At 49.5% G+C, this 18,299-nt stretch overlaps 1 protein-coding gene and 2 pseudogenes across 1 annotated transcript in view; all 3 read left to right on the forward strand.

The window, feature by feature from the left end:
* Dnah2 (dynein axonemal heavy chain 2) overlaps nucleotides 1-18,299 on the forward strand; it is a 129,700-nt gene that overhangs the window by 85,514 nt on the left and 25,887 nt on the right. Inside the window, exons 45-63 of the mRNA XM_075992044.1 lie at nucleotides 104-241; nucleotides 330-488; nucleotides 4,748-4,900; nucleotides 5,094-5,185; nucleotides 5,515-5,713; nucleotides 5,908-6,132; nucleotides 7,362-7,466; nucleotides 10,237-10,425; nucleotides 11,702-11,787; nucleotides 11,924-12,054; nucleotides 12,198-12,347; nucleotides 12,806-12,973; nucleotides 13,204-13,364; nucleotides 13,599-13,738; nucleotides 14,856-14,988; nucleotides 15,086-15,225; nucleotides 17,244-17,454; nucleotides 17,585-17,701; nucleotides 17,876-18,017. Of these exons, the coding sequence (XP_075848159.1) occupies nucleotides 104-241; nucleotides 330-488; nucleotides 4,748-4,900; nucleotides 5,094-5,185; nucleotides 5,515-5,713; nucleotides 5,908-6,132; nucleotides 7,362-7,466; nucleotides 10,237-10,425; nucleotides 11,702-11,787; nucleotides 11,924-12,054; nucleotides 12,198-12,347; nucleotides 12,806-12,973; nucleotides 13,204-13,364; nucleotides 13,599-13,738; nucleotides 14,856-14,988; nucleotides 15,086-15,225; nucleotides 17,244-17,454; nucleotides 17,585-17,701; nucleotides 17,876-18,017 (2,839 nt within the window). The remainder of the gene's footprint in view (nucleotides 1-103; nucleotides 242-329; nucleotides 489-4,747; nucleotides 4,901-5,093; nucleotides 5,186-5,514; nucleotides 5,714-5,907; nucleotides 6,133-7,361; nucleotides 7,467-10,236; nucleotides 10,426-11,701; nucleotides 11,788-11,923; nucleotides 12,055-12,197; nucleotides 12,348-12,805; nucleotides 12,974-13,203; nucleotides 13,365-13,598; nucleotides 13,739-14,855; nucleotides 14,989-15,085; nucleotides 15,226-17,243; nucleotides 17,455-17,584; nucleotides 17,702-17,875; nucleotides 18,018-18,299) is intronic.
* Nucleotides 7,902-9,318, forward strand: LOC142860581 (elongation factor 1-gamma pseudogene; annotated as a pseudogene).
* Nucleotides 8,701-9,318, forward strand: LOC142860582 (elongation factor 1-gamma pseudogene; annotated as a pseudogene).

Raw genomic sequence — 18,299 nt, forward strand, 5'->3', positions numbered from 1 at the left:
TCTCTCTCTCTCTCATATATATATATATACTGAATTCTAGGGTGTTTTTATACTCTGGATGTGCTGCAGATGATGAGGTTCTGACCAAAGTCTGTATCTTTAGGTGTCTCTCTTGTTTGAAGTGGAGAACCTGGCTGTGGCCTCTCCAGCCACGGTGTCTCGCTGTGGGATGGTCTATACTGACTATATTGACCTGGGCTGGAAGCCGTATGTTCAGTCATGGCTGGACAAGCGGCCAAAGGTAAAAAGGGACTGGAGGAGAAGTGACTAGGGTGGGCCAGAGTAAACACAGTGGACAAAGCAGAGCGTCTCTTCCTGCTCACACCCAGACGGAAGTGGAGCCCCTTCAGCGCATGTTTGAAAAGTTCATCAACAAGATTCTGGACTTCAAAAAGGATAACTGCCATGAGCTCGTGCCGGTCCCCGAGTACAGCGGCATCATCTCCCTGTGTAAGCTCTATTCTGTCCTGGCCACACCAGAGAACGGGGTAAGGAGAGCAGCTGGTCCGGGGCAGGGCAGGGCAGGGCGGGGCGGGGCGGGGGCTGCTGCTCCTCCTGGACACCTTCCATTTGAACAGGATTTGAACCGGGAACTTAGGGAGAGGCTTCAGCCTGACCGGGGGTGGGGAGGGGTGTGTGTGTGTGTGTGTATGGGAGAGGCTTCAGCCTGACCGTGGGGGTGAGGAGGGGTGTGTGTGTGTGTGAACGTGAATGAATGAATAGATACACATGCTTGAACATTTACTAAGCTGAAAGTCCAGACTAGGAATTCTGAATTAAATGTCACAACTAGTAGAAAACTCAGTGGCAGAGGCCTGCCTCACATTCACAGGACGAAAGGGAAAGGAAGGGATAAACGATGCGTGACAAGCTCGGGAGGGGCTCTGCCTATAGTTCCTACTCACACTCCACTCCTTGACTTTTTTTTTCCACTTTGAAAACACGGCTAATATTCCTTGGTATATATACCATTTCTGATGAAATGTTCTAGAAAATTCCAGGTGAATTGATAGTTCAGAAAAATTTTGTTCCATTTAGAATTGGGGAGGAAAGGCTAAAAAAAAAATTGTTGTTGTTGAGATTAAATTGTTGCTTTAGAAATACTTTGCAGCCGGGCGGTGGTGGTGCACGCCTTTAATCCCAGCACTCGGGAGGCAGAGGCAGGCGGATCTCTGTGAGTTCGAGGCCAGCCTGGTCTACAAGAGCTAGTTCCAGGACAGGCTCCAAAGCTACAGAGAAACCCTGTCTTGAAAAATAAAAAAAAAAAAAAAAAAAAAAAGAAATACTTTGCATTATTTTTAACGATGTTACCAGGTAACAAAACTATGATTATATAATGAACAGCTGTTAAGATCCCCGACACTGTGAGTTATTCGTCATGGCCAGGAATAGTGGCACACACCTGGAATCAGAGACTTATGAAGCCCAAGTAGGAAGATCAGGATTCTAGGCCAGCCTGGTTTGTAAATTGAGTTCAAGGACAGCTTGCACTACACAGTGAGACCCTGCCTCAAAACAAAAGAACAAAAACCACTTAAGAAAGAAAAATGAGCCAGGTGTACTGGGACAAGCCTTTAATCTCAGCCCTCAGAAGGCAGAAGCAGGTGGAGCTTTGTGAGGTCAAGGCTAGCCTGGTCTACCTTGTGACTTCCAGGATAGCTAGGGCTATGTAGAGAGACCCTGTCTCAAAAAAGAAAGAGAGAGAGAGAGAGAGAGAGAGAGAGAGAGAGAGAGAGAGAGAGAGAGGAAAGGAAGAGAAAGGTGTGGCTTGTAGTACCATGGTTATACTCTGCTAAGTCCTATCGCGTGTCTCTTCCAACCCATCTACAAAAGTTTTTATCCCTGCCTTCTCGTCACACATGGTTGTGGTGGACAGGGCCTGGCTGACTGCTGCAGGCTCCTGGGGAAGTGATAAGGCCTCTGACTGCAGAATCCCTGGCTCATCTAACAGGCCAGAGATCCTCAACCACCTTTCCTGTCTATATTTTGATGATTGAGGATTGTTACAAAGCCAAGTCTATCATTCCACATTGGACAGAATCCTATAATCCTGTCTCTGTATTGTATTCTCTGTGCAGTCCTGGCGAGCCTCAGACTAATGACAAGCCTCTGCCTCTCAGCCCTGGGATTATAAGCATGTGCAGATTTATCTGCAGTCCCAAGCATCACTGTCCAGAATCTGTTACCAAGAGCTCCTCAGCTCTGGCCGCGGCTGCGCCTCTGTGATATGTCAGAGATGGCAGGAAGATGCTGAGTTAGCGGGCTGTTTCCCACACACGGAGTCAGGCAGCTCTCTGGGCTCCATGCCTACTTTGAGAACAACAGCATCTGTCATGGACCACTCAGGCAGGGAAGGGAGACCATGGGTTCTAAGTAGGATGTGTTCACTATTGAGCTGGAATGATTTGAACTTAATTGTTTTGAGACAGGGTCTCACTATGTCATGCTGGCAGCTTGGATCCTTCTGACAAAGGTGTACGCCACCATGCCTGACTAAGCTTAATATTATTGTATTTGGCACGTACATATTAATGAGAATGTGTGTGCATGTGCGCATGTGCACGTGGAGACAGAAGTCCACAGCAGGTGTCTTCATCTTTCCTTGTCACTCTTCCTCTTATTTTTGTTTTCTTTTTTGATTTTCGAGACAGGGTTTCTCCGTAGCTTTTTGGTTCCTGTCCTGGAGCTAGCTCTTCTAGACCAGGCTGGCCTCGAACTCACAGAGATCCGCCTGCCTCTGCCTCCCGAGTGCTGGGATTAAAGGCATGCGCCGTCACCGCCCAGCTTATTTTTGTTTTCTGAGGCAAGATCTCTCACTGAACCTGGAGCTTCCTGATTTGGCTAGACTGGCCAGCCAGCAAGCCCCAGGGATCCTCCTGACACTGCTTCCCCAGTGTGTTGATTGTCGACACGAGCAGTTGCACCTGGATAATTTTTGTTTGTTTGGTTGGTTGGTTTTGGTTTTTCGAGACAGAGTTTCTCTGTGTAACAGCCCTGGCTGTCCTGGAACTCACTCTGTAGACCAGATTGGTCTCGAATTCACAGAGATCCACCTGCTTCTGCCTCCCGAGTGCTGGTATTAAAGGCACGGGCTACCATCACCCAGCTCCAAGACTTAATTTTAATTTTGTAAGTAATCATTGAGTTTAGTTTCTTTTTTTTTCAATATTTATTTATTTATTGTGTATATATACAATGTTCTGTCTGTGTGTACCCCTGCAGGCCAGGAGAGGGCACCAGACCTCATTACAGATGGTTGTGAGCCACCGTGTGGTTGCTGGGAATTGAACTCAGGACCTTTGAAAGAGCAGGCAATGCTCTTAACCGCTGAGCCATCTCTCCAGCCCCAGTTTAGTTTCTTTTTAAAAGTTAGATATTTCTTTCCCTTTTTAAAGACAGGATCTCTGTGCTGGGATCGCAGACCTGAGCCATCACAGCAGGCTTTTCAAGCCCTGTCTGTTCATCTTCCTCTTCCTAATTTGTTTTCTTTTCCCATCACAGAAGTAACTACTGAAGTATGTTTGTATTGTTTTAGGTGCACTAAAGGTGCTCAAAGCCAGTGGCGCAAAGCCTCCTGGGTTTACACAGGGAATTGCAGGCCTGGGCTGTGCAGGGAGACCTTGTCCCAAAAGCAAAGAAACAAAAACAAGACAAAACAAAACAAAAACAAATCCAAAACCAAAAAACAAACACCTTATCAAACAAACAAAAACTCTTATTGACATAAGGCCCCACATATATCCATAGATGTTGTCCTGTTCCAGAAATAGACTATAGTGTGGTGTGATCACAGCTTTTAGGAGTCAGACACAGATGAGCCCCATAAATGTGAGACCAGCCTGTTCTACAGAGCAAGTCCCAGGACAGCCGGGGCTCAGAAACAAAACAAATGAACAAAAACCAAGAAATGAATGTTGATACATGCAACATGCTTGTCAAAGCGAAAGTGTGACCTTGAGTACTGCGATGTGTAGGTGCTCATCCATGTTAATCCCTGTGTTTACTTCCCCTTCCTCTGCGGGTAGACGTTTAGGTCATTTCCAACTACAAACATCCGCGTTAATCCCTGCGTTTTCCTTCCCCTTCCTCTACGGTAGACGTTTAGGTTATTTCCAACTACAAACATCTGTGTTAATCCCTGCGTTTACTTCCCCTTCCTCTGCGGGTAGACGTTTAGGTCATTTCCAACTACAAACATCCGCATTAGCCGGGCAGTGGTGGCGCACGCCTTTAATCCCAGCACTCGGGAGGCAGAGGCAGGCGGATCTCTGTGAGTTCGAGGCCAGCCTGGTCTACAGAGCTAGTTCCAGGACAGGCTCCAAAGCTACAGAGAAACCTTGTCTCGAAAAACAAAAAAACAAAACATCCGCATTAATCCCTGCGTTTTCCTTCCCCTTCCTCTACGACACCGCGAGTGCTCCTCCAGGGCGGGCCTGGGGTGGCCAGGTGACAGTTGTGCTCTTAAGACTTAGCCTAGAGGCAGCTCTGAGCAAAGGCGGTGCTGAAAGGAGTCCCAGGTTTATCTCAAATCCGTGAGTAGGTTGTAGATGAACACGACATCTGGAAAACAGTCACGTGTTCCCACACAGAAGCAGGAGAGAAGGTAGGGTTTCTGCCTTCGTGGTCATCTGCTAGACTAGATCCTTCCGTCTCCTATAGGTGCAGCTTCTGTATCTTGAGGAATGAAGATTGTTTTAAGGCGAGTTCAGCACGCTGGGCTCCTGAGCCTCTTCTCTTCTCTGCCCAGGTGAACCCAGCCGACACTGATAACTATGCCTTCATGGTGGAGATGATGTTTGTGTTCAGCATGATCTGGTCTGTGTGTGCCTCTGTGGATGAGGATGGACGCAAGAAAATTGACAGTTACCTTCGGGAAATCGAGGGCTCTTTCCCCAATAAGGTCAGGGCTCTTAAATCTAGCCATCCCGTATGTCCTATGTTTCCGGGACTTGCAAGGCATCTGTGGTCTTCAGATTCTGTCTGGCTTCCCACTTTGCTGTCACTCTCTTCTTCCCCCGTCAGTCTGCAAGCCCTGCCTCTGCCTGGCGAGAACTGAAGGAAGTCCGGCAGCATGGCTCTCCTTCTTTCCTTAGGACACAGTGTATGAATACTTTGTGAACCCCAAGATGCGGACTTGGACGTCATTTGAGGAGAAGCTCCCTAAGAGTTGGCGTTATCCTCCAAAGTGAGAGCAGAGCCTGGGGTTTGCGTAGGGCTTGGTCCTGCAGTCGGTGGCAAATACGTCAAGGGTGATGGGGCCAGAAGTCAGGGTGACCTGCGAAAGGAGAAAGCCACCTCCAGGGAAGAGATGACTGGGTTTAGGAAGTAAGGTCTAGGGGACTCGGGACAGGGCCTTCAAGGAGAATGCCACACCTCCAGGACCTAGAGGGCAGGTCGGGAGGTTAGACCACGGTGGCCCCGGAAGAAGGTAAATGCTAAGAGGAAGAAGGAAGTGAGAGCTAAACAGGGGCAGCCAAATGGTCCTAAGACAGCCGCCATTCCTTTCTTCCCTAGTGCGCCTTTTTATAAGATCATGGTACCTACTGTTGATACCGTCCGATACAACTATCTAGTCAGCACCTTGGTGGCCAACCAGAATCCCGTCTTACTAGTTGGTCCTGTAGGAACTGGAAAGACCTCCATAGCCCAGAGTGTTCTGCAGTCCTTGCCCTCCAGCCAGTGGTCAGTGCTCATTGTCAACATGTCTGCACAGGTATGTCGGGGGGGCTTGGACTGCCAGCTCCTCGCCATCGGCTCTCTCCTGGAACTCAGGTGCTCAGCTGACAGGCCTTCATGGCCCCTTGTTTCTCTGGGGACCCTCACGTCTGGTCTGGGCCCTCCACCAGACTACATCGTGGTCCCTTGTTTCTCTGGGGACCCTCACATCTGCTCTGTGTCTCCCACCAGACTACATCAAACAACGTGCAGAGCATCATTGAGAGCAGAGTGGAGAAGCGAACCAAGGGTGTGTACGTGCCATTCGGGGGCAAAAGCATGATCACTTTTATGGATGACCTAAACATGCCTGCTAAGGACATGTTTGGGTCCCAGCCACCCCTGGAGCTGATTCGCCTCTGGATTGACTATGGCTTCTGGTATGATCGTCTGAAGCAGAGCATCAAGTACATTCGTGTAAGCACATGAGACTGTTCTCCTGTGCTAGATGGGCCCAGTCCCTGCTCCCCTGGCCCTAGGGCTCCTCCCTATGCAGGAATGCACTGTCCCTTCCTGGGGGCCCATACATCTGGCTCCTAAGTTGTGGACCCCCATTGTAACTCTCCTCACTGAGTCTGTCCCCCACTTAGTGACTTGAGAGGCTTGTTCTCCATGTCTCCTGGCCTCCAGGCCTCCTCTGCTCACCCACATGTCAGCAAAGTCCTCAGAGCCAGGTCTTAACGCCATGTTCACAGACTCTCCTCCTTTTCCCAGGCTTGCCGTAACCCCCACCCACAGCCTAGACGTCTCCCTTCTGTCCTTGCTCTCCTCTCGCGGGATTATGACGTTCTTACTGGACGTTCTCTCTTCTTCTTTTCCTTTCTTTTCTTAAGGACAGGGTCTTTCTATGTTGAATTTCTGGCTGTCCTGGAACTCGCTCTGTAGACCAGGGTGGTCTCTTGAACTCACAGAGATTCTCTTGGCTCTGCCTCTGAGTTCAGGGATTTGAGACATGTGCCACCATGCCCAGTCAGCATAATGTTTTAATGCATGCAATATTAATTGTGTAAATTAATGTAAATGTGATATATATGTATATGATCTGATATAGATCAGATCAGGGTGACTGAAGCATCTAGCACCTGGGACACGGACTGTTTCTGTTAGAAACATGCAGGGTCCTCTGACCTCGCTGTCATGAAACATCACCACTGTTTCTGTCTCTCTTCATCCTACTGTGTCTCCCCCATCTTTGTCTCTGTTCTCTAGTGTAGTAATGCAAGCAGCGGGGCTGCATCCCCAACACCCCAGCCGCCTGCTAGCTTATGCCCGAAATAACAACACACAAACTGTATTCATTTAAACACTGCTTGGCCCATTTCTATCTAGCCTCTTCTAGGCTAACTCTCACACCTGGACTAGCCCATTTCTAATATTCTATGTAGCACAGCTAGGTGCGCTTACCGGGAAGATTCTAGCCTACGTCCATTCTGAGTCAGAGCTTCATCGCGTGTGTCTGCCCAGGAGCCGGGAGCATGGCGTCTCTCTGAGACGCCCCCGAGAGGAGAGCTGTCGAGTCTGAGCTCACTTCCTCTTCCTCCCAGCATTCTGTTCTGTTTACTCCTCCCACCTATGTTTTAACCTATGAGGGCCAGCCAAGCAGTTTCTTTATTTTTTTAACCAATGACCTTCCTCCATTACTCTAGGACATGTTCCTGATGGCCGCCATGGGCCCCCCAGGGGGTGGACGGACGGTTATCTCCCCGAGGCTGCAGAGTCGATTCAACATCATCAACATGACCTTCCCCACTGTGAGGCCATGGGGGGTGGGATGAGGGGTGGGGACAGGGAGGGGATTGTACCTGGCAAAACCATCCCAGGCCCATGGAATAAGGGAGCAAAGCAGAGTTGCTTTCCAGGGGTGGGGCCCTATGTGGAAGCCTTGGTCTCTGAGCCAGGTCAGCTGTAGGGTTTTCAAGTGTGGCCTGCTGGCTCTGGAATGTGGAGCTGTGGTCTCCATGGACAGAGACCGCCTGGGGTGGAAGCAAACTCAGGAAGATGGATCTTATAAAGCCAACAGCCAAAGCAGTTGCTAGGGTTAGGGAGAGGTGAATGAAATTTAAGGGGACTGAAAGCCAAGGCCAAATAAAACGCAGCAGGAGAAATATTCTTTTCTTCGTTTTTGAGACAAGGTCGCACTAAATATAGGCTGAGGTGGCTTTAAAACTCAATCCTTGCCCCTTTCTCTGTGGAATCACCATGGCGGCTGGGACCCTGTACACATATCCTGAAAACTGGAGAGCCTTCAAGGCCCTCATTGCTGCTCAGTACAGTGGGGCTCAGGTCCGCGTGCTCTCCGCACCACCCCACTTCCATTTTGGCCAAACCAACCGCACCCCCAAATTTCTCAGAAAATTTCCTGCTGGCAAGGTTCCAGCATTTGAGGGTGATGATGGATTCTGCGTGTTTGAGAGCAATGCCATCACCTGTTATGTAAGCAACGAGGACCTGCGGGGAAGTACTCCAGAGGCAGCAGCTCAGGTGGTGCAGTGGGTGAGCTTTGCTGACAGTGATATCGTCCCTCCAGCCAGCACCTGGGTGTTCCCCACCTTGGGCATCATGCACCATAACAAACAGGCCACCGAAAATGCAAAAGAAGAGGTGAGGCGAATCCTGGGGCTGCTGGACACTCATTTGAAGACAAGGACTTTCTTGGTGGGTGAGCAAGTGACTCTGGCTGATATCACAGTTGTCTGTACCCTTCTGTGGCTCTACAAGCAGGTCTTAGAGCCTTCTTTTCGCCAGGCCTTCCCCAATACCAACCGATGGTTCCTCACCTGCATTAACCAGCCCCAGTTCAGGGCAGTCTTGGGGGAGGTGAAACTGTGTGAGAAGATGGCCCAGTTTGATGCCAAGAAGTTTGCAGAGAGCCAGCCTAAAAAAGATACTCTAAGGAAAGAAAAGGGTTCATGAGAAGAGAAACAGAAGCCCCAGGCTGAACGGAAAGAGGAGAAAAAGGCAGCTGCCCCAGCTCCTGAGGAGGAGATGGGTGAGTGTGAGCAGGCACTGGCTGCTGAGCCTAAGGCCAAGGACCCCTTTGCTCACTTGCCCAAGAGTACCTTTGTGTTGGATGAGTTTAAACGTAAGTACTCCAACGAGGACACCCTCTCCGTGGCGCTGCCATATTTTTGGGAGCACTTTGATAAGGACGGCTGGTCCCTGTGGTATGCTGAATATCGCTTCCCTGAGGAGCTCACCCAGACCTTTATGAGTTGCAACCTCATCACTGGCATGTTCCAGCGATTGGACAAACTGAGGAAGAATGCCTTTGCTAGTGTCATCCTCTTTGGAACCAATAACAGCAGCTCCATTTCCGGCGTTTGGGTCTTCCGAGGCCAAGAGCTTGCCTTTCTGCTAAGTCCAGATTGGCAGGTGGACTACGAGTCATATACATGGTGGAAACTGGATCCTGGTAGCGAGGAGACCCAGACCCTGGTTCGAGAATACTTTTCCTGGGAGGGGGCCTTCCAGCATGTGGGCAAAGCCGTCAATCAAGGCAAGATCTTCAAGTGAACATGTCTTGCCGTTGCCTAGCTGCCTGCACCTACCCTTCAGGGGAGATGGGGGTCATTAAAGGAAACTGAACATTGAAAAAAACAAAAACTCAACCCTTTCTACCTCAGCCTCCCCAATGCAACGTTTCTAGGCGTGTATCGCTACACCTGGCTCTTAATTAAATATTTTCTTCAAACTAAAATTAAGTCAAAACCGGGTGGTAGTGGTGCACACTTTTAATCGCAGCACTAGGGAGGCAGAGGCAGGCGGATCTCTGGGAGTTCGAGGCCAGCCTGGTCTACAGAGCAAGTGCTAGGACAGGCTCCAACGCTACAGGGAAACCCTGTCTCAAAAAACAAAAACAAAAATTAATTAATTAATTAATTAGATTAAATAAAATTAAGTCAAGTAGGTAAAGGCACCTGCCACCAAGCCTTACAGCCTGAGCCCATCCCTGGGGCCTATGTGGTGTGAGGAGAGAGCCATCTCGCACAGATTGGCCTATAATCTCCACACGTGTGCTGAGACAGGCATGCACATGCCCACACACAGATACATAAAATTAACTTTAAAAAAAGTAATGTAGCCGGGCGGTGGTGGCGCACGCCTTTAATCCCAGCACTTGGGAGGCAGAGGCAGGCGGATCTCTGTGAGTTCGAGACCAGCCTGGTCTACAGAGCTAGTTCCAGGACAGGCTCCAAAAACCACAGAGAAACCCTGTCTCGAAAAATTAAAAAAAAAAAAAAAAAAAAGTTATGTAAAAAGTTCTCCATGAACAAGATACCAAAATTCCACATGTAAGATCCATCCAGTGCGCTACTGAGCCACAGTGAAGCCCGGGATGAAAGAGCCAATGGCACCGGCCCATCTCTAGTTAGAATGTTTGTTTATTATGGATATTTTTCATAAAAAATATTTCTCAGTGGTGTTTTTGTTTGATTGATTAATGCTTCTTCAGTTCTGCCATGAGGGAGCCCTGGCTGCGGGCCCAGAGCCCTGGAAAGTGAGTCTGAGGTCTCTTTCCAGGAATCGCAGATCATCCGCATATTTGGCACCATGATCAACCAGAAGCTTCAGGACTTTGAAGAGGAGGTAAAGCCCATTGGGAACGTGGTGACAGAGGCCACTTTGGACGTGTACAACACGGTGGTGCAGCGCTTCCTGCCCACACCCGCTAAGATCCACTACCTCTTCAACCTCCGGGACATCTCCAAGGTCAGCGTTGCTCTGACCTCTGCACTTTGGCCTTGAGCAGCCTCTGCAGCCCTGATGTAGACCAGGCTGGCCTAGAATTCACAGAGATCCATCTGCCTCTGCCTCTGCCTCCTGAGTGTGTGCCACTACCATCCTTTTCTTAAAATAAGCCTTCACACTCCATAGCAGGGCCTCAGTGGTTAAGAACACTGGCTGTTCTTGCAGAGGACTTAGATTCTGCTCCCATCTCCCACATGGTGACTCACAACTGTCTGTAACTCCAGTTCTTCCGGCCTCTGCAGGCACTGCATGTATGCGGTACACAGACATACATGTCCATAAAATAAAAATAAATCTGTTTTTTTTCTTTTAAGAAGAATGTCATAGCGAGGAGCTGGGGAGCTGGATGGGGTCAGCCATTAGGAATGCTTTCTCTTCTGTTTAGTTTTATTTTTGTTGGGTTTGTTTTTTGTTTGTTTATTTTTGAGACAGGGTTTCTCTGTGTAGCCCTGGCTGTTCTGGAACTCACTATGTAGGCCAGGCTGACCTCGAACTCACAGAGATCCACTTGCCTCTGCCTCTGAATGCTGGGATTAAAGGTGTACGCCACCATGTCCAGTGTACTTTTCATTTTTGCAGAGGCCGAGTTTGTTCCCAGCACCTGTATTGAGTGGCTCATAACCACCAGTAACTCCAGCTCTGGGGAGCTCAATGCCTTTTTTTCTGCCCGCTGTGGGCTCCTGCACATATGTGACACAGATATACATACATACACATAATTTTTTAAGGTTTATTATTATGCATACCATGTTCTGTCTACCTGTATGTTTACACACCAGAAGAGGGCACCAGATCTCATTATAGGTGGTTGTGAGCCACCATGTGGGTGCTGGGAATTGAACTCAGAACCTCTGGAAGAGCAATCAGTGCTCTTAACATCTGATTCATATCTCCAGCCCCACATAATTAATTTTCAATCTTTAAAAAATAGAAATAAAAGCCGGGCGGTGGTGGCGCACGCCTTTAATCCCAGCACTTGGGAGGCAGAGGCAGGCGGATCTCTGTGAGTTCGAGACCAGCTTGGTCTACAAGAGCTAGTTCCAGGACAGGCTCCAAAACCACAGAGAAACCCTGTCTCGAAAAACCAAAAAAAAAAAAAAATAGAAATAAAATTCCACAGCAAAGCATGCGCCAGTCACCCTTCTCCTGGGATGGCGTACAGCCATGCTTTCTGCTCCCCTCCAGATTGACAGGATCTCTTTCTGCCTCTTACCCAGTCACTGCTCCAACTTTCCAGGTTTTCCAGGGCATGCTTAGAGCCAACAGGGACTTCCATGATACCAAGTCCAGCATCACCAGACTCTGGATCCATGAGTGTTTCAGGTGGTGTGTCCTTGCGCCCTGGTCAGATGCACTTCCCGGTGCCTGCCAACCCCTGCCTCACCTCTGGCTGACTTTCCCTTCCCCAGGGCTGTTCTCCTCTTTAGCCCTAAGTCCCTCCCCAACTACTTCCCAACAGAGTCTTCTCGGACAGACTGGTGGATGCCACAGACATGGAAGCCTTCGTGGGGATATTGAGTGACAAACTCGGCACCTTCTTTGACCTCACATTTCATAATCTCTGCCCCAACAAACGTTCTCCTATCTTTGGTGAGCCCGGAGCTGGGACTGCTTTGGGTCTTAAGAGGTTGGGGTTAGGAGGCCAGGGCATGGATTCCCAATGCTAATGGCCCTAAGGGACCTCTGGGAGGACCAGGCGTTGGGGACGCTGATGCCTTTCTCCCATGGCCTAGGGGACTTCATGAAGGAGCCCAAGGTCTATGAAGACCTGGTAGATCTGACAGTCTTGAAGACAGCCATGGAAACGGCCCTAAATGAGTACAATCTTTCCCCCTCTGTGGTGCCAATGCAGCTGGTGCTCTTCCGAGAGGCCATCGAACACAGTGAGTGCTGGCTACTCCGAGCCCTTCCCACCTCCCACCCGCAGCTTCCCTGCAAAGGGCACTCCCAAGTCAAGCTCTAGAGTTGTTTTCCTTTCTAATCCAACATGTCCTTGTGCCAGTGAAGTCTGTTTATTTGCTCAGTTTTGTTTTTGAGACAGGGTCTTTCTGCGTAGCCCTAGCTGGCTTGGAAATTGGTATCTAGAGTAAGCTGGTCTCAGCTTGTGACGCTCCTGTCTACATCTCCCTGGTAGCTCAGGCCTACGCTACCACACCTATCACAAGGGTGTTTAGTGGGCCAGGTGAAGGCTAATGCTGAATCACCACCAGAGCCTTGGGTACCAACTTCTTCCCTCTTACTTGACTCTACTTCAGCCTCAGAGGTTTTGGGTCCCCACCCTAGGGCCTGGCAGTTGGTTGGGATTGCTCACCCAGTGCATTGCCCCCACCCCACTCCCCAGTCACGCGGATCGTGCGGGTAATTGGACAACCTCGAGGCAACATGCTCTTGGTGGGGATTGGGGGCAGTGGACGGCAGAGTCTGGCCCGCTTGGCCTCTTCCATCTGCGAGTATAACACGTTCCAGATCGAGGTCACCAAACACTATCGCAAACAGGAGTTCCGAGATGGTATGCCTGGGTTCCTGAACCGGAAGAGGGCAGAGGTTTTAGAATGGAGGATGAGCTGCCTGAGTGACAGCCATGCCAGGGGGTGAGATGCCCCTGGCCACTGTGTGCCTGACATAGGTGGCGTGGGTCCTGTGGGTGCTTATGGGCTAAGGGAGGGTCCTGAAGCGCGGAGGATGAGGATGGTGAGTGTGAAGGAAGTCTTTGCCTTAGTCTTTCTCTGGTTTGGCCAGATATCAAGCGTCTGTATCGCCAGGCAGGGGTAGAGCTCAAGACCACGTCCTTCCTTTTCGTGGACACCCAAATCGCGGATGAATCCTTCCTAGAAGACATCAACAACATCCTTAGCTCAGGCGAAGTCCCCAATCTCTACAAATCTGACGAATTTGAAGAGGTACTGTTCCTTCAGTACTAAGTTTGTTCTTTGGCTTTTCTAACAATCTTTAAAACCCACAGATTCCACGTCTGTTTCTGTACCGTCCCCCACCATCAGATCAGGCCCTGTAAGGCTGAAGGGTCACCTCTCACCATTCATCCCACCCCCACCCCAGGCCTCAGTCCACCAGCCTAACCTGCTGTCTGGCTCACTCTGCAGTGAGTGATCTGACTCAGTGTGGCTTTTGTCCAGATCCAGAGCCAGATCATAGACCAGGCCCGGGCAGAGCAGATATCAGAATCCTCCGACAGCCTCTTCGCCTACCTCATTGAGCGCGTGCGGAACAACCTGCACATCGTGCTGTGCCTGAGCCCAGTGGGAGATCCCTTCAGGTGACGCTGCCTGTCAGGGGGCCATGTGACTCCCTCCACAGTCCATAGTGTCAGGAACAGCCCACTAGAGCCCATTTTCCCAGCAAAGAGTGACTCCCCACTCCCAGCTTCCAGAAACTTCCTTTCTACTTTTCATCTCTGAATTTGGTGGCTTTGACAACATGTGGAACGGTGACTTACTTATTTCACTTCTATAATGCCCTCCAGTTTCATCCATATTGTATCGCATGACAAGATGGTCTTCTTTTTCATTAGAGGATAAATAGAATGGCAAAGTATGTATACATAGCAATTTTTTTATCCATCCTTGGTATAAGTAGATATTTCAGGACAATCAGATCTAGAAGGAGGAGGTAGGCCAAGACAGTGCACACCTATAATCTCAGAACTCAGGTGGCTAAAGCAAGAAGATTGCTGCAAATTTGAAGCCAGGCTGGGCTACATAGCAAGAACCAGCATAGTCAGGGCTGTATGTGAGACCCTGTCTTTAAAAAAAAGTGGGGGGGGCCCTGGAGAGGTGGCTCAGTGGTTAAGAGCACTAACTGCTCTTCCAGAGGACCTGGGTTCAATTCCCTGCACCCAAAGGGCAAGACACAACTGTCTGTGACTCCAAGATCTGACACCTCACACAGACATACATGCTGGCAAAACACCAATGCACATAAAATAAAAATAAATAAAAAATTCAAAAATAAAACCAAAATAAACTTATGAAGAGGGCAAGGCAAACTGGGTTACTGTTTTGCATATGTTTTTAACTTATGGCATATGGTGTATTTATCACAGGGGTGCACGCTAAGCATTCTTCTTGGGTTACCTCACCAAATTCCCAACAACTTTGGTATTTATATACCGTTAATCCCCTCCTAAGGCTGAGGAAACTGATGTCTGAGTATGTTAGACACTTGCTCAAGATCAACATCTACAAAACGTGGATCCGGGCCTTTCTGATCAGAGACCATTTCTAAATGTGTGGACCTGTGCATGTGGAGATAGAGCCGCACGAGCAGATAGGAGGGGAGGACGGGGCCCCCAGGATCTGCAAAGCAGCTGGGCATGTGTTAGGAAGCCAAGGGCGTCAGTGCGGAGACTTAAAATGCCCTCGCCTTCTCTCTAGGAACTGGATTCGCCAGTACCCAGCCCTGGTGAACTGCACGACCATCAACTGGTTCTCAGAGTGGCCCCGGGAGGCCTTGCTAGAGGTGGCTGAGAAATACCTGATAGGAGTGGACTTAGGGACACAGGAGAATGTGAGCCCTTCCCTCCTGATGCTTTGGCCACACCCGCGCCTCCCCTCCATCCCCTGATCCACACCCTCTGTCTTCCACCCTGTGTTGTTCCCTTCAGATCCACAGGAAAGTGGCCCAGATCTTTGTCACCATGCACTGGTCCGTGGCTCAGTACTCCCAGAAGATGCTGTTGGAACTGCGGAGACATAACTATGTCACACCCACAAACTACCTGGAGCTCGTGTCTGGGTATAAAAAGTACGGAAACCAGGAAACAAGGAGGGCTGGGGGCTGTGTCTTTCAAAGGTGTTGATTGGTGAAAATACCCAGGATGTGGCCAACGGGACAGGCTGGGGTATGTGGCTAAGGTGGGATGGCAGAGTCACAGAGGGAAGTTAATGAGAGGTGGGGCTTCTGTGGGGAAGGCTAGACCTCCAGTCATGGACCCACGGCTCCGCTGCCTTCCTCATACCCTGTCTGTCCTTATTTACTGGCACGGTTCTCTATATTTTCCAGACCGCAAGTTACCTGGGAGTTTACCATAATATTTGTAATCCTTCCCTCTCTCCCTCTAGTGTCCCTTAGGCTGGCCATTTGTATGAAATATCTGGGCATAGTGACACATGCCTATAAGTCCCCACTAGGAAGCCTGATGTAGGAGGATTATGAATTCAAGGACAGTCTGGCTACACACAAGGATCCTGTCTCAAAAATACACAAGGCTGGAAGTGGTGGCTCCTGCTTCAGCTCTCAGGAGGCAGAGGCAGGTGAATCTCTGTGAGTTCAAAGCTAGTCTGGTCTACACAGGGAGATCTAAGACAACCAGGGCTACATAGTGAGACCTTGTTTCAAAAAAAATAAATCAAATTAAAAATACACAAACAAATAGGGCCAGAGATACAGATCCATATGTGTGTACCTTAGCACAGGAATATAACCAAAATGAAAAATACAAGCAGCGCAGACAAAAACCAGAAAAAGCGAAGTGTTTTCTGTCTCACATCTAGCCCAGTACTTTGCTTTGAACATCAGCTATGTGGGCAGATTTCCCCGCACACCAAATGGTTCCCTAACACAGGGACTGAGTGTCTTACAATTCCTCCTTGATCCTAACTGTCTACTTGGAGTTAGAATAAGATCGCACAGGCTGAGGCCTCGGGCCCCACTTCAGGTGCAGAGACCCAGCCCCATGCTGTTTCGGATGTCTGTCTGTCTGTCTGTCTGTCGGTTCCTCGGCTGAGCCGAGTGGTTTGTGGAAGTCAGGGGAACACTATTGCTGGCTTATCAGAAAGGATATTTTATCCTATTTGACTGTCCTCCAGACAGTGTCTCACATGCGTAGCCCAGCCTGGCTCAGAACTCACTATGTAGTTGAGGGTAGCCTCACAGCAATTCTCCTGCCTCAGCCTCCCTAGGACTGGAATCACAAGCACAATCCACTACAGTTACATGGACTGGGTATTCTGATGCAAGTTGGAAAAACAATTTGTAAAGATGATAATAGCATCAATTCGCCCATTTAATGTGTATTTTTTAAGCACCTACTATGTGCTGGGCACTGTTTTATAGTGCTGTATCAGTGAGCCCTGTGTGTCTAGACATACAGGGTAACGTTCCACCTTTTTCTATTTACCAATCATTTTTAAAGTTTATTTTATATGCATTGGTGTCAGATCCCCTGGAACTGGAGTTATAGACAGTTGTGAGCTGCCATGTGGGTGCTGGGAATTGAACCTGGGTCCTCTGGAAGAGCAGCCAGAGCTTTTAACCACTGAGCCCCATGTCTCCAGCCCCACCAATCATTTTGATAAACCCTTTAGTCCAGGAAGTAACCACATATTTATTTTTTAAAAATTCAGATTTCTGGCTTCTCTTTAAGCAGAAATGTAGGAAGTCTGTCCTTCTGTTGATTCCCACAGAGAGGGGGAGAGGCTAAGTGGGGTTCACTTGCCCCCTTTGGGTGGGTTCATGTTTTCTGGACCATTGCGATCCAGGTACCTGCTGCACGATGTGGTCTCTGGAAGAGCCCCAGGTAGAGGAAGCAATGTGTCAGAATAGTACTTAACAACCTGATTTTGATCATGGTGTAGAGAATAAATGAGAGGGAGAAGAAGACCTGCGGAGACTTTGTTGGAAATGCTAAAGACCTGAGCAGGCTATGGAAAGGCAGGAGGCAGACTATGTTCGTATGTGAGGGCAGAACGTGGCCACAGAAAGGGAGAGACTGAGGTGTTTGAGGAAGGACCATTATGGGAGGACTCCTCCTTCCTCTACAGGCTTCTCGGAGAAAAACGGCAGGAGCTGCTGGACCAAGCCAACAAGCTGCGGACTGGATTGTTTAAGATCGATGAAACTAGAGAAAAAGTAGAAGTGATGTCCCTGGAGCTGGAGGATGCCAAGAAAAAGGTGGCCGAGTTCCAGAAGCAGTGCGAAGAGTACCTGGTCATCATCGTGCAGCAGAAGCGGGAAGCGGACGAGCAGCAGAAGGTCAGACATCCTGCCCCCTGCGCCACCCTGCCAGGGTCCCCAGGAAGAGGCTTCCTGGCCCCATCAGTTACCCCCCTCCTCGCCTCGTCCTTGGTTTCCTGTCCATCCTTTGTCTTCTTTTCATCTCTAGGCGGTCACTGCCAACAGCGAGAAGATTGCTATTGAGGAAGTCAAGTGTCAGGCACTGGCAGACAACGCCCAGAAGGATCTAGAGGAGGCATTGCCTGCCCTTGAAGAAGCCATGCGGGTACCATGGTGCCAGGAGTGGGGATGGGGCCAGCCTTCTTTGCTCTCAGAGTTGCTGGGGAAGGGGGGAGAGGGGAGAAGGTGGCATCGTAGTTGGCTCTGTGTTCGGGGAAGGACTCGTCTTGCTATCTGAGTTGACTCTGGCCCAGTTCTGTCAGCTAATCCCTTTCCCCAGGCTTTGGAGTCTCTGAACAAGAAAGATATAGGTGAGATCAAGTCGTATGGAAGACCCCCTGCCCAGGTGGAGATGGTAATGCAGGCAGTCATGATTCTCCGAGGCAATGAGCCCACATGGGCAGAGGCAAAGCGGCAGCTGGGTAAGCAGAGGGCATTGCTGGAAGAGACTTCCATTTGTCTGGTGTTTATCGATCAAGTGTAGTTCATCATCTGCAAGGGCCACTTGAGGTACCAGAGACCCCCTCAGGCCCTCTGTAAGAACCACTGAGGTACTGCAGACACTGCCCCCTCAGGAGCACAGAGATTAAGAGGGAAGACCTTAAACATTTGTTAGGATTCTTTAAAAGTATATAGCAGGAACTGGCTCCTCTCACCATAACCAGAAGAAAATCGTTCTGAAGCAGTCAGATTGCATGGCAAGA

The sequence above is a fragment of the Microtus pennsylvanicus genome, chromosome 11 (genome assembly GCF_037038515.1).
Source record: "Microtus pennsylvanicus isolate mMicPen1 chromosome 11, mMicPen1.hap1, whole genome shotgun sequence".
Taxonomy (NCBI): domain Eukaryota; kingdom Metazoa; phylum Chordata; class Mammalia; order Rodentia; family Cricetidae; genus Microtus; species Microtus pennsylvanicus.